The 24626-nt window shown below is 34.0% G+C and overlaps 3 protein-coding genes and 3 long non-coding RNA genes across 10 annotated transcripts; 2 read left to right on the top strand and 4 right to left on the bottom strand.

Annotated features, from left to right (window-relative positions):
* Positions 1–2: 2 nt before the first annotated feature.
* Positions 3–6226, bottom strand: LOC130673291 (mucin-19-like). The gene is made up of 6 exons (XM_057478265.1): positions 6054–6226; positions 5527–5625; positions 4474–4614; positions 4030–4408; positions 440–3745; positions 3–379 (listed from the first exon to the last, which is right to left on the bottom strand). The coding sequence occupies exons 1-6, from the start codon at positions 6114–6116 to the stop codon at positions 135–137; spliced, it is 4233 nt and encodes a 1410-aa protein (XP_057334248.1). The 5' UTR covers positions 6117–6226; the 3' UTR covers positions 3–134.
* A 44-nt stretch (positions 6227–6270) lies between these two features.
* On the top strand, positions 6271–10419 carry LOC130673294 (retinoid-inducible serine carboxypeptidase-like). The gene is made up of 7 exons (XM_057478268.1): positions 6271–6619; positions 7452–7570; positions 7652–8145; positions 8319–8429; positions 8577–8964; positions 9032–9264; positions 9321–10419. The coding sequence occupies exons 2-7, from the start codon at positions 7522–7524 to the stop codon at positions 9384–9386; spliced, it is 1341 nt and encodes a 446-aa protein (XP_057334251.1). The 5' UTR covers positions 6271–6619; positions 7452–7521; the 3' UTR covers positions 9387–10419.
* On the bottom strand, positions 8091–16889 carry LOC130673295 (uncharacterized). 5 transcript variants are annotated; one of them, XR_008990866.1, is made up of 5 exons: positions 16710–16889; positions 15273–15682; positions 15016–15175; positions 9138–9261; positions 8091–8135 (listed from the first exon to the last, which is right to left on the bottom strand). It is a non-coding gene; the product is annotated as an uncharacterized LOC130673295 (long non-coding RNA). The 5 variants fall into 5 exon arrangements; XR_008990867.1 differs by lacking the exons at positions 8091–8135; positions 9138–9261 and adding an exon at positions 14706–14927; XR_008990869.1 differs by lacking the exons at positions 8091–8135; positions 9138–9261 and having other exon boundaries at positions 14934–15175; positions 15273–15516; positions 15609–15682.
* LOC130673293 (protein escargot-like) lies at positions 10512–14134 on the bottom strand. Its single transcript, XM_057478267.1, has 3 exons — positions 13408–14134; positions 12345–13124; positions 10512–12176 (listed from the first exon to the last, which is right to left on the bottom strand). The coding sequence occupies exons 1-3, from the start codon at positions 13475–13477 to the stop codon at positions 11500–11502; spliced, it is 1527 nt and encodes a 508-aa protein (XP_057334250.1). The 5' UTR covers positions 13478–14134; the 3' UTR covers positions 10512–11499.
* Positions 16890–18166: 1277 nt separating the features above from the next.
* LOC130673290 (uncharacterized) lies at positions 18167–20696 on the bottom strand. Its single transcript, XR_008990864.1, has 5 exons — positions 20139–20696; positions 19943–20068; positions 18763–18881; positions 18580–18695; positions 18167–18341 (listed from the first exon to the last, which is right to left on the bottom strand). It is a non-coding gene; the product is annotated as an uncharacterized LOC130673290 (long non-coding RNA).
* A 404-nt stretch (positions 20697–21100) lies between these two features.
* On the top strand, positions 21101–24007 carry LOC130673289 (uncharacterized). Its single transcript, XR_008990863.1, has 3 exons — positions 21101–21196; positions 21314–21424; positions 23668–24007. It is a non-coding gene; the product is annotated as an uncharacterized LOC130673289 (long non-coding RNA).
* Positions 24008–24626: the final 619 nt, after the last annotated feature.

Raw genomic sequence — 24626 nt, 5'->3', positions numbered from 1 at the left:
GGAGGTATTTTATTTTTTATTGTATAATATAAAGATGAATAGATAAAATTATTTATATAAAACGATATATATAATTGTCATAAATAATGTAGCATTAGATATGTTGATATAAAAATATAAATAATTAAATAGAACTAGCATTTCATCGGCGTACCATCGGGATATGTCGGCATTTTCGGCTTACAAATTTTGGTTCTGCCATTGGAACCATGGACGATATTGCATGAGAATGTAAAGTAACCGCACGTTGAACTCTTCGTGTAGTAACGGTGCTCATACTTTTGTCGTGGGTCACCCATTTTCCCGGCCACGCTGTTGGTTACTGTGTAGTAATTTGATTTTACTGGCGCTGATGTCATCGATCGCGTGTTTCCGGAAGCTGAAAGTGAGGAAAACGTCAGATATATTTTGGTTAAATGAATTATTTTTCTTTACTTACTTATATGTTTTCTAGAATTCGGAGCATGTATGGAATTGGGAGCGTGTCCAGGCTTTAGAGACCTGGTGTCAGGAGGAACGAACTTCCCGATTTGTGAACGGTCTGGATTAGGAGCCAAGATGACAGTCTGGGCTTGAGATTTTCCATTCCCTTGGGCTTGAGTTCGCTCGCCGGAGACGGAAGTTACTCTAGCTCGGAGACCTGGGGGAACTTTGTAGCCTGGTAACGAGTCTCCTGGTTGGAGAACGTCTCCCTTTTTGGGTCTCGACGAGTCTTGTTTAACGTGGACATCATGCTTGCCAGCTAATCCTAGATTTATGGACTGAATCTGACGCGAATCAGCGTTTCTTAGCTTTGCTTCCCCCATTCTTCCTGGTGTGGGAGAACTGTAGTCTTCATCTTCGTATTCGCTGTCATCATCGGCGTCGTACTCGACGGCTCCAGCTTCAAAATTAGAGTCTTGAGGTTTTTCTGGCGGCTCTTGTCTACTTGGTGCCCGATTGATGACAGTTTTGCGAGTACTTGAGCCAGTTTTTATAGTTTGGGTTCCAGTTATTGTTGTGTCAAGTTCAGCTGGAGATGGTGGTTCTTCTTTATGGTCATTTGTAATTTTAAGTGGTTCGAATTTTTCAAAGGTTTTGAAGAGTTTCGGGTCTGAGTTGGTGAAGTTGAATGGTTTCCTTGATGAAGCAGCACCAGATCCAGAACCAGCTTGAGCGGCACCGGTGTAAGTGATTCCATATTGAAACGAGCCCTCAATTTGTGACTGAGACTGTCCTTGGTAAGTTCCACTTTGAGCTGAAGCTGTACCTCCACCTTTGAAGGGTTTTGATTGGCTTTTGTCCAGTTCAGCGGAGCCCATGTATGGTTGAAACCCAATTTGTGCTTGTGAAGAAGTGCTGCCTTCTCCGTTGGCTTGTGCATCGGCCATCCCACCTTTTATACTAGCCTGGACTTGTGAACTGGTATCGTGATTGAATCCGCTGCTCTGGGATCCCGTTGTCGTCGCTCCGGTATCAGAATCTAACTGAACTTGAGTTTGACTTTTACCGTGTCCTCCAAAGCCTTGGGCGTTGCTCATCGCGCCTTCTTTACCACCAGATACTTGGGTTTGTGCGCCTTTGTTGCCGTCGTTGATTCCCGCTTGTGCGGAGAATGAACCAGCGCCTGTATAGACACCACTGACTTGAGACTGAGCTGTGCCTGTTCCATATTTGCCATCCGCTGAAGCACTTGCTTGAGTACCGGAGTCAGTTTGTTTAACGGAGCTTGAAGCATGAGAATCTGCGTCATCTGCAGCAGGTGATACAACACCAGGAGGATATTGGATACCGCCGGGGTAAGTAGTACCTGGGAAGAAAGTGCCACCTGGTAGTGCCACTCCTCCTGGATAAATTCCGCCGCCGGGAGTCGGATAGCCTGGATAAGTACCAGGAGTACCTGGGATGACCGTTCCAGGATAAGTTCCGGGTGTCCCTGGTGGGAAAATTCCTGGATAAGATCCTGGTATTGAAACAGCTCCACCTGGTGGTGATATACCTGGATACACGCCGGGTGGGTTCACTCCCGGTTGGTAACCGCCGCCTGGGTATGTGCCACCAGGAGGGCTGACTCCACCTGGGTAAGTTCCGCCTGGTGGACTAACCCCACCTGGATAAAAACCGGGTGTTCCGGGTGCGGGTTGTCCAGTCCCCGGAATATTGCTACCTGGATATGTTCCTGGTCGTCCAACTCCTGGAATAGTAGTGCCTGGATATGTTTGACCCCCACCCGGTGGTATCACTCCGCCTGGATATGTTCCCGGAAATGTCTGACCTCCACCCGGCGGTAAGACACCCCCTGGATATGTTTGACCTCCACCTGGTGGTATGACACCCCCTGGATATGTTCCTGGTGTTGTTTGACCTCCACCTGGTGGTATGACACCTCCTGGATATGTTCCCGGCGTTGTTTGACCCCCACCCGGTGGTATCACTCCCCCTGGATACGTTCCCGGAAATGTCTGACCTCCACCTGGTGGTAAGACACCCCCTGGATATGTTTGACCCCCACCTGGTGGTAAGACACCCCCTGGATATGTTTGACCCCCACCTGGTGGTATGACAACTCCTGGATATGTTCCTGGTGTTGTTTGACCTCCGCCTGGTGGTATCACTCCCCCTGGATATGTTTGACCCCCACCCGGTGGTATCACTCCCCCTGGATACGTTCCCGGAAATGTCTGACCTCCACCTGGTGGTAAGACACCCCCTGGATATGTTTGACCTCCTCCTGGTGGTATCACTCCCCCTGGATACGTTCCTGGAAACGTCTGACCTCCACCTGGTGGTAAGACACCCCCTGGATATGTTCCTGGTGTTGTTTGACCTCCACCTGGCGGTAAGACACCCCCTGGATATGTTCCCGGCGTTGTTTGACCTCCACCTGGTGGTATCACTCCCCCTGGATATGTTTGACCTCCACCTGGTGGTATGACACCCCCTGGATATGTTCCTGGTGTTGTTTGACCTCCACCTGGCGGTAAGACACCCCCTGGATATGTTCCCGGCGTTGTTTGACCTCCACCTGGTGGTATCACTCCCCCTGGATACGTTCCCGGCGTTGTTTGACCTCCGCCTGGCGGTATCACACCCCCTGGATACGTTCCTGGAAACGTCTGACCTCCACCTGGTGGTAAGACACCCCCTGGATATGTTCCTGGTGTTGTTTGACCTCCACCTGGTGGTATGACACCCCCTGGATACGTTCCCGGCGTTGTTTGACCTCCGCCTGGCGGTATCACACCCCCTGGATACGTTCCTGGAAACGTCTGACCTCCACCTGGCGGTATCACACCCCCTGGATACGTTCCTGGAAACGTCTGACCTCCACCTGGTGGTAAGACACCCCCTGGATATGTTCCTGGTGTTGTTTGACCTCCACCTGGCGGTAAGACACCCCCTGGATATGTTTGACCTCCACCTGGTGGTATGACACCCCCTGGATACGTTCCCGGAAATGTCTGACCTCCACCCGGTGGTATCGCTCCCCCTGGATACGTTCCTGGTATCGTTTGACCTCCACCCGGTGGAATCACTCCCCCTGGATACGTTCCCGGCGTCCCCGGAATAACTGTCCCCGGACCACCTATACCTGGATAACTCCCAGGGACACCCACTCCCGGTGATCCCGGTACTATAGCACCTCCCGGTAATCTTACATACCCTGGTGGTACTTCAGAAGGAAATTTCTGATAACCCGGGCAGTCTTCACACCCAAGACCACCTGCAGACATACTCTGTGCTTGTCCCATTCCATTGCTACCACCTGAAACAATTCAATCAACCTCTTCATCACTTTTCCAGCTCCCATCTCCATAAAAAAATACCTGTTAGTACAACCTATTAAATGCCAATTGCTAACAATGATTTCAAACCAATTTTATTAGTATTCATTTTTATTCCAAGAGAAAAATTACATTTTTTTTTTCTTTTATTTTTTCACTACTTAGTAATTTAATAAAACAATTTTGTTTTTTATTAATTTTGATAAATTTCATGAAATTAAATTTTGAATTCTTAATGAACTTGTCGATCCACGTAATCACTCACTAACGAGAGCCCTAGAAGACTCTTTAGTAGCTTCCGCTTCAGCTTTTCCTCCTTTTTCGCCATCTTTTTCGAAATTCAAATACTGAGACTGAGTTTGACCGCGAAATTTTCCCGGATAAGTTTGTCTCCGAGTTCTCACACGCTCTCTTTCATTTATTTTTTCACGATTTTCCAGCATAATTTCCCTCTTAGCCCGATCCAGAAGCGGTGTTAACACCACATCTGTCACGCGCTTCTGAAAAATATCATTTTCATCATGCGGAATTTCATTTAAAAATGGATCCTCCATGTCCTGCGGCGCTGGCTGGACTTCTTGCAGAAGTTTTATTGAATTTCCCTCGCAAAAATTTACTACCCTGCCGCCAGCTAATTTCCAAGCCTGAAAAAAATTAATAATCATCACATCAACTATCCAATTAAATTATAAATAATTAAAATTCATACTTCAACAACAGTCAATGTCAGCAAAGAAGGATACAAAATTTTCGGACGGATTTTTCCCGCCAATATTGACTTCCAATTGTCGTCTCTCATCTTCTCCAAATAGCAAACGTTATCCTCAGTACTTTTATAAGCCACATAACGCTGAAATAATAAATTTAATTACAATTACAATTACAATTACAATTAATGACATTCTCAAACATTACCCGCCACTTTTTGAAAATATTTAAATTCTTTCAACTGCCGAGATATGAATTTAAAAAAAAATTACTTGCAATTGTTATCAATTGGAAGTTAAACGAAATTTGGTAGATAAATTTTTATCTACAAAATTTGAAAATTCGAACTATAAAATTGACATGAAGATTTTACTAAAATTTATTTACAAATTTTCTATTAACTCTCGATTGATAGCAACTGTGATTAATTTTTTTTTAAAAAGTGCCCCCCATTTTTTCAAAAAATCTATGAACTCAACTGTCATAATCATATTTAAATTTTATCACTTAATGAAAAGAAAAGTGAAGCATTAATTGAAAAAAAGACAACGAAGTTAAAATTTCGCTGAGATAAGATTTTTAAAAAAATTACTTAGGTCAGTTTTTCAAACCGAGTTTATTTTTATCCGGGTTTATATTTATATTGCTAGTATACATTAATAATATATAGATATACCAGCGATAATAATTTAAACACGGTTTGAAAAACTGACCCTAACAATTGTTATCAATTAGGAGTTGAACGAAATTTGGAAAATAAAATTTAGTTTACAAAATTTTTGAATTCGAATTATAAAATTTATATGAAGATTTTACTCAAGTGGACGAGCGATATTTTCCTTGTTGCACTTGCGCAGGGAATGGAAACTTTGTCTCTCAAAAAATGAACATTTTTGAAAAATGAAATCGTAGAATACTAAATTATAAAGTAACGCATCGATCCTCGTTCCTAATTTCGCGTTTAGAGGTTTTGTTTGAGAGAAAAGTTTGGACAAAAATTACTACAGACCCTCCTTAACTATAAATCATTATAAAAAAGTAAAGTAAATATTACCATAGTATAATCAACGAATATTGCAGGTGTGTTATGATGATAATCTAAGCTTTGTAAATCATCATTTGAATCTATCGACCGATCAAACCTCGTTTTTTCCTATAAATATAAAAAAACAAAAAAATAAATAGATGAGAACAAAAATTATCATTATCATTAATATTATCGTTAAATTAATGAATGGGGACAGTAAATGCGGGTCTTAGTTTGTAGTTTTATCTCACAAACTTTGACCCTCCAAATCTTTCTCTATTTAAATTTAACACCATATCGTATAAATATATCACTTTACATACTGAATAAATACATATATATATAACAGAATACACGCAGTTACTGAAATTTAAACACTCGTATAAACATTAGAGTCATCAAATTTATTTTAGCACTGCTGCAAATATTTAAAATAGTTTTAAAAAATTCGAATTATGAAGGACAAAGTAATAAAAATTATTTATTTAATTTATTAAATTATTTAAAGAAGAAATGAGTATTTTTATAAAATAATTAAATATTAAATGACTCACATGATACCACCCATAAGTTGAATGTGATATAAAAAGTATGAAAGTTAGCTTAGCAAGCAGCATGATGATATGATGGTGATGATGTGATGATGATCGTCTTCTTGACACTCGTCGATGTCGACTGCGTTTCTTGAGCTGACTACTCGTTGCTTAGAGGTGTTAATCCCTACCCTACTGGATACCCTCTCTCATCTTATAAAATAAAGTGCTCGACTTGATGTCGAAAGAATTATAAAATAAGCATAATCTAATAAGCTATCGAGTTATAAAAAATAGAAGAAGATAAAATGAAAAAAATTCATAGAAGCATGAATAAGATGTAGCAACGCATCACTCCTTCTTAACTCCATTAGTTAAAATATATATGTATGTATATAGATATATGTATAGATGGATGTTTCTATTTAATATTCAGGTTCTACGTCTTTCAGTCTTCACTGAGATCATTTTATTGACGGCATCATTGTAAAATAGTCATCGTTAAATTTAAATTTTGTGCTTGGATGTAATCTAAATATTTAGAAAAAAATAACTGAGAATTGGAAAAAATTGTTGCAATTATTTGGGTAAGTTTATTGACCAATAAAGTCATTGATTTAATTTTTTTTTTATTACTCGATGCCCTAATTATTTATTCCAATTCATTAACTGAAGACAGCGGGACAGTTGTTAGAGGAAATGTAATATTGGATCTTATGAAATGAGTTGACTACTGGTCATTCATTTGAATATTAAATTTTAATTTTAAAATATTCGATCTCAATTTGAATAAATAAAATACTTATTATTTGTAATTATAATTAGTTTCATTAAATATTTATTTTAAATCGCAATTAAGTTTTCGAAATTAAATTGGTTTCTAGTTTGAAAAGTTGTGAGTTATTGAAAATATGAAGTACACTGAGCGAAACAAATACTTTTGATAAGATATTTTTTTATTCTGATTTGTTCTTGATGAATATCAATAAAATATATTTTATATCAATGACATTTATCATTAATTAATTTTTTTAATTTAAAAATTTAGCGGTAATATTTAAAAAAGTTTTTTTGAGGACCAGTTTTTGAACCCGAGATAACATATTTAAATGTATATCTATAGATTAAATATATAAAAACAACGATAAATTAATTTTGGGTTTAACTAAATCTCGCAATGAAAAGCTGGCCTTAATATTAATCGATAATTATTCATTTATTTACTGAAATTTGTAAATAATTGTTGACATTTGAACGTCCGGCAATTTTTATATTTTTGTAAACAAATTACACATTACGATTAATTATTTAAAAATTATTGTTTATAAATATTGTTTAACTTTAAATATCTAATTAGTGTATCAATTTATTCATCCGATAATTAATTAACTAATAATTTCATCTCATAAAATATTACAGAAGGTGTAAATATATTAATATTATAAATATATCAGTATCTATACAACACAAGGATCTTAGTTATAAAAACATGTCTTGGACTTTGGTGATAATTTTATTAAAAATGATTTATTTTCAAGGTAAATAAATAATAATTATTTTTATTATTAATTAAGTAATGATTAATTTTATAATTATTTAATTTAAATATTTATTATTAGCCCAAGTTACTGAAGTAGATGGAAAAAAAGGTTTCGGTCCTGGGGAACAAGACTGGGGACACATCCAAGTTCGACAAGGCGCTCATATGTTTTGGTGGCTTTATTACGTGACTCCCCAAATAAAATCACCAGATTTTAATGTCTTTGATAAGCCATTGCTGATCTGGTTGCAAGGAGGTCCAGGATCACCTTCCAGTGGTTACGGAAACTTTATGGAATTCGGGCCATTAAATATCGACCTCCAAAAACGAAATCACACGTGGGTTAATAATTACAACGTCTTGTTTATTGACAGTCCAGTTGGAACTGGATTCAGTTATGTAGAAAATGATTCACTTTATAATAAAAACAATACAGAGACAGCTGATGATCTCGTGAAATGCATCAGTAAATTTTTAGACACAATCCCTGGGTTTAAAAATGTTTCTACTTATGTCTTAGGAGAGTCATATGGTGGAAAAATAGCCGTCGAATTTGCTCTCACCTGGTACAAAGTAATTTTTTATATTTTATACTTTTTTAGTATATTACATACCTAGGCCAGTAAAGTAAGAAGTTTCAGTTGCCATCTTCCGGCCGGAGAGCATGCAGAGAAATAATTAATTAGAGTATTGATTTAATAAATAGTTACTAATTTCTTTATTTATTATTTATTACTCGATTACAGGCTCAAGAAAATAAAGACATAATAAGTAATCTCCAAGGAATTGCTTTGGGAAGCCCATGGATTTCACCGATCGATTCAATTTATTTTTCTGGAGTATATCTACTAAATATCGTAAAGAAATTTCTTATTGGCTTATTTTTATAATAACTATATATATATATGAGCAATATGAAACACCATTTTTGACTTTAAAATGACGTCTCATTTTGCCCTAAGTTCTCTTACACATGTATATATATAACAAAATTTTTTTAACAGGGTATGCTGGATCCAATGGATTATCAAGAGTTACAACTAAATACTGAAGAAGTTGAAAGTCTCATAGAGAAACAAAGATGGATTAAAGCTTTCGAAAAATTTTCAAGTTTCGGTAGCGATAGTTCTTTACTAAATATTGGGGATGTAAACAATATAATGAGAAGAAAAACATTAATTAACAGCTCTCATTACAATTACATTTCCAAGTATCGGAACCCTATGAATCATTTTCCAGACTTTAGTGAACTATCGAAAAACTTAGCAAGTTTAATGAATAATGATGTCAAAGTGTCATTAAACGTTTCCACTGATTTTCTTTGGGTTCATCTTTCACCATACGTTTTTTTTTATCTAGCGGCCGACTTCCTCAAGCCAGCAACTCATACAGGCAAGTTTCTTTCAGGCCATTTTTTAAGCTGGTAATCAGTAAATTTATTTGTTCGTAAAAATTTTAGTTGAGCGGCTTTTAAATGAAACGAATTTAAAAGTTATTGTGTACAACGGCCAATTGGACCCCGTTGTTCCGAGCGCGGGTACATTTACTTGGATTAAAAAACTCACTTGGGCAGGTGCAGAAGAATGGAGAAATACTAGAAGAGTCCCTTTGGTTGTCGACAATATTATTGAAGGATTTGTTAAAGAGCACAATAATTTGAAGTTTTATTGGATCAGCAGAGCCGGACATCTGGTAAATCAAAAATTGAAGTTTTAAAACATGATGAACATAATTATTATTTTTTTTAGGCACCTATGGATAATCTTTATGCCATGGAAGCAATTTTGCAAGTCTTAACGTCTACCTCAAATTAATTTTTTCTTAAAAACTTCTTCACATAAGCCAACGAGTACTATTTTTCCTGGATGTTTTCTTATAAGACGATCTGGGCAGGAATTGAACGTCTTTAAATTTCAGTAGTAAGCGTAGACATCCATCGCATGGAAACTCTAGAAAGTCTCCATGGTGAAACTCAATAAAAAAGATTTTAAATAAGGAAAGACATCAAAAATGAAAACCAGAATATTTCGAAACATAAAAAAATAAATATAAGAAAAAAAAATCAAAATTTTTAATCAAATTTTGTACACCTAAAACTAAAGCAATGGAACTGAATCCAAATCATTTCAATTCAACTAAACATGACACAAATTTAAAATGGCGTTAAAATAAAGTATTGTCCACCGAAGTAATATTGAATACGAAATAAATATAGTAGACGAGTTTCACAGTTATAGAAATCTCCAAATGAGATACTCCACGAAACTATATTGAATTTTTTGACTAATCAACTACATTCGATGCGAAATAAGAATCCATTCCTTCATTTTCTGTTAAAACAAACTTTGATTTTGGATTATGAGAAAAATTATTCAAGGAACATCAATACTAAATTATATGTCATGATGTACTATATGATATACTACATTGCCGTTTGCTTTAAAAAAAGTACTCCTCACTGTCTCGTATGAAAGAGAAATACTGAGGGCTCAATTTCCCTCCAGTATTGAATATATCAATTCTGAAATATATTTCTTATCAGAAACATTACAAGCGACTGGGCGCAATCTAGTGGCGGGCGCTGAAGTACTCCCGCTTTTAATTTGAAATGAAAGAATTACTGTTTAAAATAATAGTATTTACTGATCACTTTATCATTATATTACTTGTCATTTCTCAATTCATATATTTCATTTTTAATAATTACTTGATTCTTTTATTACTAGTCCGACTAGTTAATTTCTTTTAAACCCTTTGCGCCATTTAGAATTTTAAAAATTATTTCTATTTCGAACCTATTGTAAACATTTGACATTAATTTATATCAGTAAATAAAAACAGTTAATCATATTTTTATAAAATTTTTATTTAATTATAATTGACAAGATTGTTTATGACTTGTAGAAAAAATTATGAAATATTATTAATATATATATATAATTTTTTTTTTTCCACATAGCTTAGGCACTTTGTATTATAAATCTACGAACAAAACATTAAAACTAATTATCACTAACGTAATATTTTTTTATGTACACAAAAACTATTGTACTATATAATGATAACTTAAAAATATAATATATTTATATAACATAGGAATGCTATTTACAATGTGTCCTTATTATTAAAACCCAGACTAGGATAGACACAAATATATAAAATAATTTTTTTTTATAAAGTATTAATAAAAAAAAAAATTCAAGGCTGTTTCTTATTATTATGCACAGAAAAAAAAAATATTTCTTGCGCCAATAAATTTTTTCTACCCCTAAAAAAATTTCTGACTTCAATTAAAAATAAGAAAAATTTCTTGGAGCAAAAAATCATTTTTTTTCTGTGTGAATTATTAATAAAATAAAATCTATACCATATCATTTCGTGCGTTCGTTATAAATCTTCTCGCAGACGACCGATAATATGTCATATTTATGTATACTATTATTAAAAACAATATATAAATGTCGCGAGAGATAAATTTTAAATTCGTTGCTGCGAAATGATTTCGACTAGTTCAACACTCGAAAAATATTTATTTATTATCTTCGCAGATAAATAAATATAATATTTAATATTAATTCGTATTGTCAGCTGCCTCGAAGAGCACACACTAAGTACAATTATATAACAAGGAGCACACAATATAACGAATTACATTCATATAAATTTAAACCCTTAATAATTTAAACAAATTACTCAGATATACAATTATTTTATCAAACAATATTTTATCTTTTATTTTAAATATTTTCTATATGGTCCCTAATCAGGAAGTTGCGTGGAATTTGTAACGTAGAGAAGATAATTATGTCTTTACTGATAATAAAAAAAAAATCTCTACGTACATGGAATATATTAAATCAATTATTTAAATCATTCATGCACACATACATTCCTATCAAGTTAATTAATTAATTAATTAATTATTCACTAAGCGATAGCAAGATTCAAAGTTATTCCCGTAGGCCGCGAGAAGGCGGAAGGTCGTGAGGGATCAGAAAAATCAAACGGTCCTTTTTTCGACTGATGACGACCAGGAACATGTTCAGGATTCGGTGAAATAACTGACGTCCTAATTACCATTCTTGATAAATATTCGCTATCACTTGGTTTGCTGTCGTTAATTTTAGGTGAAGCCAAAGAGACAGCTGGTGGTTGGCTTGATTTCGTGTGTTGTATTATTGTTGATAAAACTGGAGCTGCAGATTCTCGTGCGAACCCTGGACGAGGGACAATTACACTTGTTGGTGATGAAGTGATAGCTGGTGGTATGAGTCTTGTTATTGGTGTCGTAGGTGAAGATGAGGATGAGGATGAGGATGGAGAGATCGGTGATGTTGATGATGATGATGATAATGGTGATGGTGATGGCGATGCTCGTGCTATTGATTCATTAGTGTTTTCTTTTTTGTCTGATGAAGTTCGATGATGAGCTCTCATACAAGATGACTCTTCGTGTTTGTAGAGATAAGACTTGAGAGCAAATGCTTTGCCGCATCTACCACAGATGTGTGGCTTCGTGTTTGAGTGAGTCTGCACGTGGGCACGGAGATTTGATTTGTCAGCAAATGCTTTATTACAGATGGTACATTTGAAGGGTTTCTCACCTAAAAGAAATCATTTTATTAATCTCTGTACTTTTAAATGTCTATTTAATTTTATACACCCGCTACTAACTGCCCGTGATATTTAATATTTAAAATATTTTACTATTAAATAAATAAATATCTTGATCGGCAAACTAGAACTTGAATAAATTAATGAATTAAATTTACCTGTGTGAGTTCTGATGTGTCCTTGAAGCAGCCACGGACGTGAAAAACATTTTCCACAATAGTGACATTTACATCCTTGATTATGTGTCCTTACGTGCATACTAAACGCCGGCATACTGACGTAGACTTTATCGCAGTGCGGACAGCGTCGCGCTTTTTTATCACCCAGTGACCGATGAGTCTGTCGATGTCGGGCTAAATTTGATGATGTTGAATATTTTTTACCGCAATCTGGACACTCATGATCTTCATTATCGTCCGTCTTTGACGTATCCGAGTGTCCCAAAGAAATTCTTCTCACTGGTACATTGATCGGCGACAGTGATTGGTTTATCGGTGACGATAACTGACGAGTTTTTGATTCATCTAAATGTGAAAGGCGATTTTTGTCTTGCAAAATTTCCCGCTCTGTTTCAATTCTTTCGAAAAATAATCTCGTTCTCTCACGTAAGCTCAGCTCTTCTTCAACAGGTCGGTTAGAACTGAGGTTGTGATGAAGATGATGATGATTTAGTGACTCTGGAGGTGATGAACGGTAAACATGGAGATCTTCGACACCTGGTGTCCAACGTGGTGACAATGAACGATTATAAATAACATTATTTGGGTGAATTAGTGTCCCTGCTGCAGCAGCAAGACTTACTTCTGCAAGTTTTGTTAAATTATACAATTCTTCAGGACATTCTGATGATGTTTCACTTCCACAATCACTTACTCCGTCTGACGTTGGTTGATTTGAATTGTACTCTGGTATTCTTACACCTCTTTCTGGACTGTAATCTATGAAAAAAAAATTTTTAATCATCAGCAATTTAAATAAAAAAAAAAATTAAATTTTAAACCGCAAAAAAAAAACAAGATATTAAAAAATTTAAATTTCGCGCTCGTCATAATACGCAATGGCCGTTCTGTTTTTGGGAAGAATAAAAATAGAACATAATACACGTATGTCGATTTGGATTTACGCATTCCGTAGGTCTTTGCGTAGTTTATCGTCATCACCCGACGTTAAATCATTCAGCACAAAGTAATAAAATTAAAAATATAAATAACCGGTAATTACCTCTTGCGACGTCTTCGAATCCTTCAGTGCCGTTGTAACGTCTATGAGTAATAAGAAAAGCCCTCGGCATTTTGTTTTCTTCTTTTGTTTTTTTATATTACGATAATTAAAGTTGCAAATAAACAATGACACTCCACTTGACACTTAGTCCATCACAAATAAAATAACAAATAAAATAAAATCACTTGATGATGAAAAAAAAATATTTAAAAATAATTATCAAGACAATTGTTAAGTAGTTGGTTAAAATTGTCTTGAGCACATTGATGATGATGATGGATACAGTCGACTCGCGGGTTTGGGACGTAATAGTTGGCCCGGCAGAGATTCGGGGCTACATATAGGAGCCAGAACTCCCTTGTGCCCGCACCCCACTTTTCTTCAGCTGCTACCACGCGCCTTGGGAGTTTTGAGACTTTAGTCGAGAGTAGAGTACAGAAGCATCAAAGCATGTGCCAGTCCCCCTTGCGACCCTCTCTTTACTCACATGCTTTTATCCTCTCTTATGCCCACATGCTTTTATTCTTACACTTCTTCTTCTCCTGCTAGTCATCTTCTCTTTCTCTCTTTCCCTTTCTTACTCTTCTCTAGCTTTTATAGTTTATATACACGAACACGAGTAGGTACATGCGTTCATACGTGTTATATCTTTAATGTTTGGCGCTATGCTACCACTCGATCATACCACGGGGTCTATGTCTTCTCTTAGAATCTTCGTGGTGGCTGACATTCTCTATGTACATCTAACTATTTCTCTTCTTTTTATATGTATATATGTATATATATATATATATATATATATATATATATATATATATATAGATGCAGTGAGGGCATGTGCCATTGGCCACCCTCGCAAATATCTTCTCTTATTGCTGGTACATAACTACTCGGTTGACACAAAGGACAGCTGGATCGGTTGATATTCAACAAGACCCCTTTTAGCAGTTGTCGTTTCATATTTATTGTTGATTGATAATCTGACTTTATTGGAGATTTTCAATATATTAAATCAGGTATTCAACTCTTTTCAATAAACGGTTCAAACTTTATTGTTACGAAAATTGCATAAGAAAAAAATTTTATTTTAATTTAAAGATTTTTTTTATAAAAATATAACAGCTAAGAAAATATTTTTAAGTCTAGACTGAAAAATTATAAACAGTATATTATTATTTTTTGTTTTTAAATAAATTACAGGTTTTTAAAAATTTTATGTTTCCACAAACTTTATTACGAAATATATTTTTTAAATTATTTATTACTGTTATGAAAAGTTTATTATTAATAATAATAATGATCACGTTAGTGCGTGAATTTTAAATAAAAATTGAATATTTTTAAAAACCTGAAAAAATATAAATTTTTAAATAATCCGAGTCAAAACAAAAAAATTTGAATTTAAAATTTTAATGACACTTTAAATCAAAAACTCATTAAAATGTAACCAATAAAATATTTGAAAAATAAACAAGTCAATTTGAATACAAAAAAGTATAAAATTTTAATTTAATTGTTTCCTGTAATAAAAAAATGTCCCATTTAATCAAAAGCTTTTCATACTATAGATATACAGGTTTACAAGTAAAGTGAGAGTTAATTTTTTACCATCAATTATTCCAGTAAGCAATACAAGGCACAGAGTATAAAGCATCTATTTTTACAACCCCAGTGCAGTTCCTTCCTCGCCCTTTGCTCCGCTGTAAGATTGTCGGCACGCGCGAGATCGTAAAGTATGTAAAAGTCTCCTTAATCTCACTTTAAGAAACTAAAAAAAAGATATAAAAAAACATATTTTTTCATATGAAACAACATTTAATTGACTTTTAAATTCTCGCGTAAAGAGAAAGAGCTTCAATATATACCGATGGAATTTTCTTCAGATTTAAATTCCGGAGATAAAAGCTTTGAGCATAAGACTTAAGTCTAAACAGATAGCGCCGAAGGACAGATACAAGTTGAAGAGTCGAGGCAAACGATTGAATGAATGCCACGCGAGTTAGTCAGCATCCGCGGTTCTAAATTCGGCGGTTGGTTGGCATTTCGCCAGCAGAACCACCCAGCGCACCAACCTGTGCTTACTTATCCTACACTCGTAACTACATCGGCCTGTGTAAGTTTCAAGCATTTTAGATTGTTCGAGACTCCGAGAGTAAGCTCTAGAAAAATTTATCATAAATAAATACACATATTTTTAATACTTGTGCTCTTTGTTAAGCTTTCAACCTCCAGATTTATCACCGGCCGCTTGCAAAAATTTCCACTTTATTTTTTTCTGAAACACAAAAATCATTAATTTTTTTTTCTATTCATCAGCATAATTATTTATGTTAATTTATCGAGCGACGGAAGTAAAAAATGAATATAAAGATTACAACAGGTGTCATACCACTGTCGTAGTTGTCGTGGCATCGACGTAGATCGCGGGTAAAAATAAATAGTTCGCGTTGCTTTTAACAATTTGTTTGACGTAAGTAACTTACAAATGTTGCCAAAAATTTAAATAATAATTTTATCAACTCCAATACATATATATTTATATGAATAGACTTTCTTTGTAAGTAATTTTATATAAATTTACTTGAACTTAAGTGAATGAGATAAATCTCAAGACTTTTAGCTTCCTGCTGACCTGAGTTGCACTCGGGTTTAAATTTGCCATTGCGCGAAATTAAATCGAGTTTCTTAATAAATTTATTGCAGTGCTGTCTCTTCAATGAGCTTTAAATAAAATTTAATTGTTAAATTCCACTTGATTCTTAATCCCGAAACAAATAAATAACACGAGTATCCAAAGTTTTCTTTCAATGGAGAAAAAAAAACATTGCATTGTTATTGATAATCTCGGTCGCGTGTCATGCACGTGGGCACAAAAAGGGAAAGCAATTTTTTTTCAAGGGTTGTTTATAAATGTATGTATCCAGTAACGTTAATATCCGGAAACGCCTGGTACTATTTTACAATAATTAACATCTCCGCCTTTTTTCCACATCCTCGCCTTCAATCTTTCAGCCGTCAATTTTCTTCCTGTCGTATAAAAATCTTAAATAAGCTTTAGTTTGAGTGGTTTTGGTCCTTTGGAGTCTGTGTTAAAGGGGAAAAAGTCATGAGTTATTTAAAGGATCGATGAGGGAGAAAACTAAGGATTGAAAGATGAAGGCAGAGAATTTTTCGTCGCGACAAATGTATGTATGTATACATTATATATATATTATATAGAAATAAATATGTATGAGTATATATGGAGAAGCGGAGAGGAATCGTTGGACTCGGCATGGGGTTGTCAGGGCTATTTTGAGTACCGGTGGCTGGTGCAGCTGTCGCATACTCTTACTGAACCACCTCCCGTCTACTCTATGGTCATCAAGACGTAGCGTAGACATCAAGAACGACGACCTCACGCAATCCTAAACTCCTTCAGGGTCATCTTCCCAACTTTTCGCCATTTCTTGTCTTAAGTATTTTCAATTTTTCACACTCAGCCTACAATTATTTGAAATTTTCTTCTTGATAATTCAAATGACTGAAAAAAAAAAAATTAATTTTATAATGATAATTATTTAATTTATTAGTAGTCTTCGCTTACAAGATAATGATTGTGAGTAAAAACATTTTGGCTGACTGCCATTAAAATTTTCAGACGTTTGCGTGTTTTACCATGGGTTCCCAACCTTATATATTAAATCATCTCCACTTGCTAAATAAATTCTCAGTATTTATATTATTACTCTATTAATCTGTTTAAAAGATATTTAAATTATCAAGTGATTCAATGACCTCAAATATTTGGGTAAAAAAATATACGTAAAAAATGAACTGGAACGACCCTTAATTTACATTTAAAAGTGTAAACGTGTTAGGGGACGTTTGAAATATCTGTTGAAACACTGAACAGTTTCCAGTAAATTATAAAATTAAAAATATTTACTTTTTAAAATTAATACGATAATTTTATTTAAAAACCCACCGAGTTCTATCCGTGTAAATTTAAACTGAGATGAAGCCTTGACGTACGATGGAATGAAATCTGGTTGGCTAGGTCAGTGCGCTTTGTCTCGTAAATTCGCGATTCGGGGTTTCAATGCAGCCTACATTAAAAGAGAATAACTAAGGAAGAAATATATACCTCTTGAAATTACAATGAAGGGAGCAAGGACTATATTGTGCAGAAGAATTATATTTAAAGCTGGTGGTAACGTTCATGGTGGTGGTAGTGGTGGTAGTGGCTGTCCGTTGACGGGTTTTGCTTCTTCGCAGGTGGTGAGTGCGGGTGCGGGTGCACGCGTCCAAGGGGTTACAAAGAAGCGCCGATCAGCTGGCAATATACCCCTCTTTCTGGAGATAAAATGGGGAGAGACTCAACATCCTGTGGCCGGTATAGTACAGTACGGCTGTTCTATTCTTTTACTTCACTTACTCTTCATCATCTTGCATCCGAGCAAAAGTCTGAGCCTTTACTCTGCATCTTTTATTTAAATATAAATGTTCAAGTCATCATGCTGATCTTTATTCATCATTTATTATATTATTATTATTGATAAATTTAATATCAGATTATTTTTTACGTCAATGTGACAACTGTCACTTCTAGATTATTATATTGATCAGGTATTTCTCTGATGGGTACACAGTTGAATGGTAATTAATTGGACATCATAAAATATTTTTTTGGTAAGCAATAGAACAGTCTGCAATAACTTTTGTATGCAATTAGAATATATATTTTTTTATTTTTGTAGGCAATAAAGTTTGGTAGGCAACTGAGCAGTAAGAAACTGAGCAGTATACATTTATTATGTGCGAAAAAATATTATAGGCATTTGATACAATGGCAAAAAAGTTGTAGGTAACTGATGCCTTCCCGATTATTATAATCATCAGTAAATATAATTCCTTCATTGCTTAATTATTGAGAAAAAAAAAGGAAGTGGTTCCTATACACACAAGGGGATGATACATAATGTGTATAAGCAAAGGATGAGATTAATACAAAAAGAAAAGATAAGAAAGAGAGAAAAAGGGAAGTTAGGGTTGCAGACATCGAGTCACCAGCGTTAACTGGCACGCGACTGCCACGCGCCCCTGTTCCGTCTTATACACTCTTTTTACTTCTCCGCTTCCTCTTTTCTTATTCCTTCCTCACTGTACCCACTTACCACCACATACACACACCTCATTTTTACTATTATTATTATTATTATTCCTTCCATCAAATAACGGATGTAGAATCACATGCGTTAAAATTTTTAGGCATATGCGACGAGAGATGATTGAATGAACAGCAATCGCTAGCAGATGAGACACAACCACATTGTATATATATATATATTTATATATTAGTCAAGAGATTTTTACCAAGAGACTTTATCGATTATTTTTAAAGATGCTTATGAACAAGTGTGTCTGGTACTTTATCTTCTTCTTTAATCCCATCTTTTAATTTTTAATTAATTTACCCTGCATATAAAAATACACTAAAAAAAATCATAAGTAAATTTGGAGTGAATGGAAATTTTATTTAAGTCCGAATTCAATCGAAATTTCAAAATTTTTACAAAATTCACTCCGGGTGCGTAATAAATAGGGAATTATTTTTTCAGCGGATTGATTTCGGAGTGATCTGGATTTTATTTTAATTTGCATTCACTCCGATCCAGACTTTTAATTTCAAAATAAACTCCGCTAAAAATTAATAAAAATCATCAGGTGATTTAGACCAAAACAAATTTTAATTATTTATTTATTTACGCGACGTTTCGTTGGGTATCCCAACTTCCTCAGGCATCTACAAGACACAATTTACAATATTAAAAATATATGAATAACTCAATACATTACTCGTCAGTCAATTAAAATCTAGACAATAGTTACCATGAATATTATTATTAACATTGTCATTAATGTATTTAAGTATTGCTGTTTATAGGTTCCAACAATGTGTCAATATACTTATAGTGTATTCAGTCTTATACAATTCAATATTCATTAAAAAATATATATGATAATAATTTATTATGTGAAATCAATAATAATAATTAAATACTATTAAAGTCTAATAAAACATTATTAAGAAAAGCAATGATGCGACTGTACACTTCATAAGTTAATATGTCTCTTTCAAATACATAAAATGAAAATATATATACTTCCTAGAAGATAATATCTGAATCTAAAATTTTGAAAATTTTGTAGATCCTGAGGAAGTTGGGATACCCAACGAAACGTCGCGTAAATGAATAAATAATTAACATTTGTTTTGGTCTAAATCACCTGATGGTTTTTATTCATTGATTATAATTATGGACCTGAATACTAACTTGTATATCATATTATTATTAATAATTTAGCTGTTTAATAATCGATGAATTAATAAATTATAATTAAAAACGATTGGTAATATGTTTGTATACTAGTATCAAGAGTATGTCCTTATAGAAATAGCTGAGTTAAAAACTTGTGACACTTGATCGATTAGTTTAAAATTACGTCGATGCAATTATTGGCAAGGTGTCGTGTGCCAGAACTGGTGTCTTACCTTCTAGTTTAACCGTCCTCAATCGTTAACCCGCATACTGATCGCCTATTAATTAGTCAATTCTCAATGTTGGCATCGAGATCAGAACATCTGATAGCTTGCCTTGTAATTGATGGACACTGCAATCTAAAACAATTATGACACAACATAACTCATCCCATATTTTCATATTATTATCACATATATCAAAACTTACATGTAAATATTTATTATTTTATTTCTGAAAATAATAATAAAAATGACTAAATATAAACATTGCCTTGTAAACCTTTTAGAGCGATTCCTGTTAAAATATTGGTCATACATCGACGTGGTAAGGAACTTCTAATTATAGAAGTCGTTGTGTCAGAAGGTGGAAGTGAAGGAAGTTGAGGAGTAGGTAATATCTGAGTAGAGAGGGTGCGGGTGGTACGAATGTTGAATTTGTGCTCTGCTGCATTGGACGACCGTAAAATGCAGCCTGCATCCGCTCTGCGCAGATGTGCGTACCACTGTGAGCTCTACTCTTCTCGTTTAGAGGAGAAAAACCCACCGGGAATATTTAAACTGGTCCATATTAACTCATACCCTTACCCACTCCCATACCTATAACATGTACTAATAAAAAATAACACCGCACTATTACATTGCAGTAGACAAGTCCCTAATTCGGGACGGCAGCTACCTGGGACGATGAACTCACACAGCACGAGCGTGCAAGTTAATTTCTACGGTCGTTGATCTCTATTAAAAAAGCTCTTCCACATGTAGAAGATAAAAAATTTCATTCTGCTCCTACTAGGGCGACTTGACGGTTTTTGATGATGATGATGCTGACGATGACGAATATATTAATCTTCCATTAAAGTTTCTGTCAAGAGAAACTAAAAAAAAATAACATTTGCCGTCGGTTGACTCATTAATTTTTCCTGGATGAAATCTTGGGTTTTGAATCACCGGCTTATGAGTATGAGCATGAGCATGAGTATGATATGGCCTAAACGAGAGTTGCTACCGCAGAGAAAGAATGTTCTTTCGCTAATTTTAGATCAACTTCAGGGTCCCTGGATGTAGAGGCAGCTGGTGTGATTCGAGTCGCACGTGGTCTCCCCCATGACGCGTGTCCAGGCGTACATGGACCGGACATACATCTTTTTAATTTTCAAACTCGGCCATTTTTTATCTTATTCTTTTCTTACATCGGCCGGTATTTGCTCCACCTACCCGGTCTATTGCTCTCTATATTTAAACTATCACCTGCAAATATACATACACGTAAATATATACATGTGCCATATAAATATGTTTAGTTTAATTATTTTTACAAGAATTATAAACATTAGTTGTGCAAAAGATTACGTTGATGACCAAAATAATTTATACTTTTAATAGTTTTTAGAAGAAACAGGTGGTCCGGATGTTTGAGGCTTAATCTTCAAAAACTCTTTAACTAAATCTCGAAGCGTGTGGATCTGGAAGCCACTTCAGCGGATGTGATGTTTGGTAAGATACACGAAAGCAAAAAAAAAAAAAAAATATATATATATATATATATATATATATATATATAGATGTATAACATTTTTACGGTAAATTTTCTAGTATAAATAGACAGCGGTGGTTGTTGCTAATAGTCAAGACTTCCTTCCTAATTTTCGCGTGCTTTATTTATCTATATACTTTTTTCTTTACTCTTGATAGTATTTTATATATATATTAGGGTGATTCAAATTTTTTTTTTTCGCTCTTACCCCCTGATTGCCAAGAAAAAAATCATTCCAAAAAACGGTCTCTAGTTCAACTCTAGGAAGTCGCTCTTTTAAAAAAATATTTTAAAAAATTGCACCTATAGATTGTTTAGTTTTCTACATGTGCATTTTTTAGTTTTTTTTTTTTTTTTGTAATGGATTTGTTGAAAAAAAAATCTGCAAATTTTAAATTGTCTGCTAACTTCAGGGATGAGTGTGAATGTAGCAGACATCAGAGAAATTTTAAATTATAAATAAATAGAGTAAATAATTAAAAAAAAATATTTGAAAAAAATGCACTTGTTAATTTGAAAATTTAAAAAATGCGCATTTTTTTCAAATTTTATTTTATTAATTATTTAGTCTATTTATTTATAATTTTAAATTTCTCTGATGTCTGCTACATTCATCCTCATCTTCAGGGTCATTATTAATTTTAATTTTTTTTGCAACTTAATTAAATTAATTTACATGTCCGGATGCATATCAACGTTTCAGGGGGTAAGAGCGAAAAAAAAAATTTTTTTTGAGTCACCCTAATATATATGTTATTAAATAGTAGCCTTTAATAATTCCCATACCATAACTCAAATAAAAAAGTTTTCTAAACCGATTAGACGTCAATGACCTGGAAAAAGGAACGGAAAGGACTGCGGTTATATTTTTTCTATATGTATATATATTTTCTAAGCTTACACTTGTCGTGTTCTTTTGAAATCTTTAGATCCTTTAAGGTCTCTCGGGGCTTAACGGCAACCTGCTGCTGTGACTGCTAGTGGAAAATATTGTCCCACGCAAAAAAAAAAGAAAGTAAATGAAAACCACATGGAAAGCATAATATTTCAAGACCAATACTGAGTTTTTAAAAGGACCAGCGACCACATGCTCAGGACCACCCCAAGGACCTCGCTAAGCATTGAGATGACGGTTCATAATAATATTTAACAAAAATAATATAAATAAGTTGGATAGTAGTGAAAAAAATTAAAAGACCAACGCTGGGCTGACACCTCCTGGATTCTCGATGTAATTCTACATATTTGATGTTTTAAATAGATACTGGACTCGACGAGTCGAGCAATAGCGTTACTGTTACTCTTCGTGGGAGATGATAATATATAGTCATGATGATGATGATGATGATGATGATGAAAAAGTTGGCATTAGAGAAGCAAAAAAAAGGCAGAACATTTAAATGTTTACATTTTGTGACCACGTTATTATCGATGGGTACCAGTTGAGTTTTAACGCCCGCGGTGTAACATAACTCATAAACAATTCAACGTCTGCTTTAGAAACCTGAAAAAGCAAAGATCGTTTAGACCTCCTCCTTGTTAATGTTTTTATAGCTACTGAACTACTTTACTCACTTGTTTCATAAAACTTCGGCAATTTATTTATTTACTTATTTACCATTCATTCGTCCATTTACTCATTCAAATTAAATGTTAAAATTTTTTTTGATAATGATTCGGGTCCATGTTCAATAATAATAACTTTTTAAAATTATGATACTGCAGTTTGCCGACGTCTATTAATTTTAGATTTTTTTTGGCCAACAGTTTTTTGAGCTCCAAGACAAGAAATTTTTTTTCTTCACTTCTATGTGCTAGTGCTCTTCCAGACTTGCCCAATATCTCCCCCTCCCCCTAGGCCTTCAAGCATCCAATGGACTTAATTTTGATCAGGATCACCGTCTAAGAAATTCTATAGAAATCCCATAGAAAATCTACTCAGCTCCCTGAGCTCGAAAACAGCAGGAAGTTTGGAGGTTTTCCCGCAGGGAAGGTTTTGAAAAAAATCAAAAAATTATTAGACGTCGGTCAAATTCATTATCATTAAAAATTTCATATTTTGTTAATTAAATTCTGACTGTCAGTTTGAAATTTAAAAAAATTAATTGTCTTGCTAAGTCAACTTTTTTGTTGATTTTTTATAAACAATAAAAATTTTTGTTACTTAAACTTTCATTGCAGTATCACCTTTTACCTTTCACAGATGACGAGCGTCACCTGCTCGTATTGTTTAATACGCAACGAGTGAATTTTCGTGGGTGCTCAGACTCTTAGACGACCCGTTGCAGAAATCCGACACTTATATACATTACTTTTATGATTGCCTCCCGTTCTTCGCGACGTAACGTGCCAAGAAAAAAAACTTACGACGAATAGAAGGAAAGATGAAGACTGAAGAACACTGCGGACTACGGCTGTAAGAATTTAAAAAACAAGTAAAATAATAATAAATAAAAAATTTTAATAAAAAAAAAAAACATTTGCAAGCAAACCAAAAGGGCACGTGCCCCGCCAAAGCGTTTATCCGGCGGAACGCACGTACAGAAGTAAAGAAGAAAGAAAGAAAGAGGGTGCCAGGCTAAATTCACCGAGTTTACAGTCACGCTTTACAAAGAACAGATGCTAAAATCTTCCTTATTTTTATTTTTTCTCTTTGCTTCAGTCCCACAAAATTTTATTTTTTCATCATTTTTATTTTTATTTCCATAAATCTGTTTAATTAATTAGTTAATTAATTAATTAATGAGACATTTTGTTTATTAATTTTTTGTATCGACAATTTTTTAAATTTCTTATTTTAATTAAATTAAATTATTATTTATTACTATTATTTTTGTATTTTTTTAATTGACATTGATAAAATTTTTATTTTTATTATTATTGTTATCATGACGGATATTAAATTTTTTTTTTAAATGATTAATTAACTAATCAGTCTATCGAAATTTAAATATTGATCGGTGTCGAATTTAAATTAAACATTTAACTGCCATGGGTTCATACTCTCAAAAATAATTTATTATTTACGTTCTAAAGAAAATTTTTTTACTTTGTCATCAATAATAATAATAATAATAATAATAAAACAAAAAAAGTTATGTATAAATGCCATATGAGGCTATATCACGCACTAAAAAGTACAATTTCCACTAAAAAATGTAC

Source organism: Microplitis mediator, chromosome 8 (assembly GCF_029852145.1).
Source record: "Microplitis mediator isolate UGA2020A chromosome 8, iyMicMedi2.1, whole genome shotgun sequence".
In the NCBI taxonomy this organism is placed as follows: Eukaryota; Metazoa; Arthropoda; class Insecta; order Hymenoptera; family Braconidae; genus Microplitis; species Microplitis mediator.
The sequence above is the reverse complement of the archived record's forward strand: the minus strand, read 5'-3'. Positions and strand labels throughout refer to the sequence as shown.

Coding starts and splice junctions, on each gene's coding strand:
- LOC130673291 (XM_057478265.1), bottom strand. CDS start 6,116: ATGCTGCTTGCTAAGCTAACTTTCATACTTTTTATATCACATTCAACT. Junction 3,746..4,029: donor GTCTTCTAGGGCTCTCGTTA/GTGAGTGATTAC, acceptor GAATTGTTTCAG/GTGGTAGCAATGGAATGGGA. Junction 380..439: donor GAATTCTAGAAAACATATAA/GTAAGTAAAGAA, acceptor CCTCACTTTCAG/CTTCCGGAAACACGCGATCG.
- LOC130673294 (XM_057478268.1), top strand. CDS start 7,522: ATGTCTTGGACTTTGGTGATAATTTTATTAAAAATGATTTATTTTCAA. Junction 7,571..7,651: donor AAAAATGATTTATTTTCAAG/GTAAATAAATAA, acceptor ATTTATTATTAG/CCCAAGTTACTGAAGTAGAT. Junction 8,430..8,576: donor GAGTATATCTACTAAATATC/GTAAAGAAATTT, acceptor TTTTTTTAACAG/GGTATGCTGGATCCAATGGA.
- LOC130673293 (XM_057478267.1), bottom strand. CDS start 13,477: ATGCCGAGGGCTTTTCTTATTACTCATAGACGTTACAACGGCACTGAA. Junction 13,125..13,407: donor ATTCGAAGACGTCGCAAGAG/GTAATTACCGGT, acceptor TTTTTTTCATAG/ATTACAGTCCAGAAAGAGGT. Junction 12,177..12,344: donor ACACATCAGAACTCACACAG/GTAAATTTAATT, acceptor GATTTCTTTTAG/GTGAGAAACCCTTCAAATGT.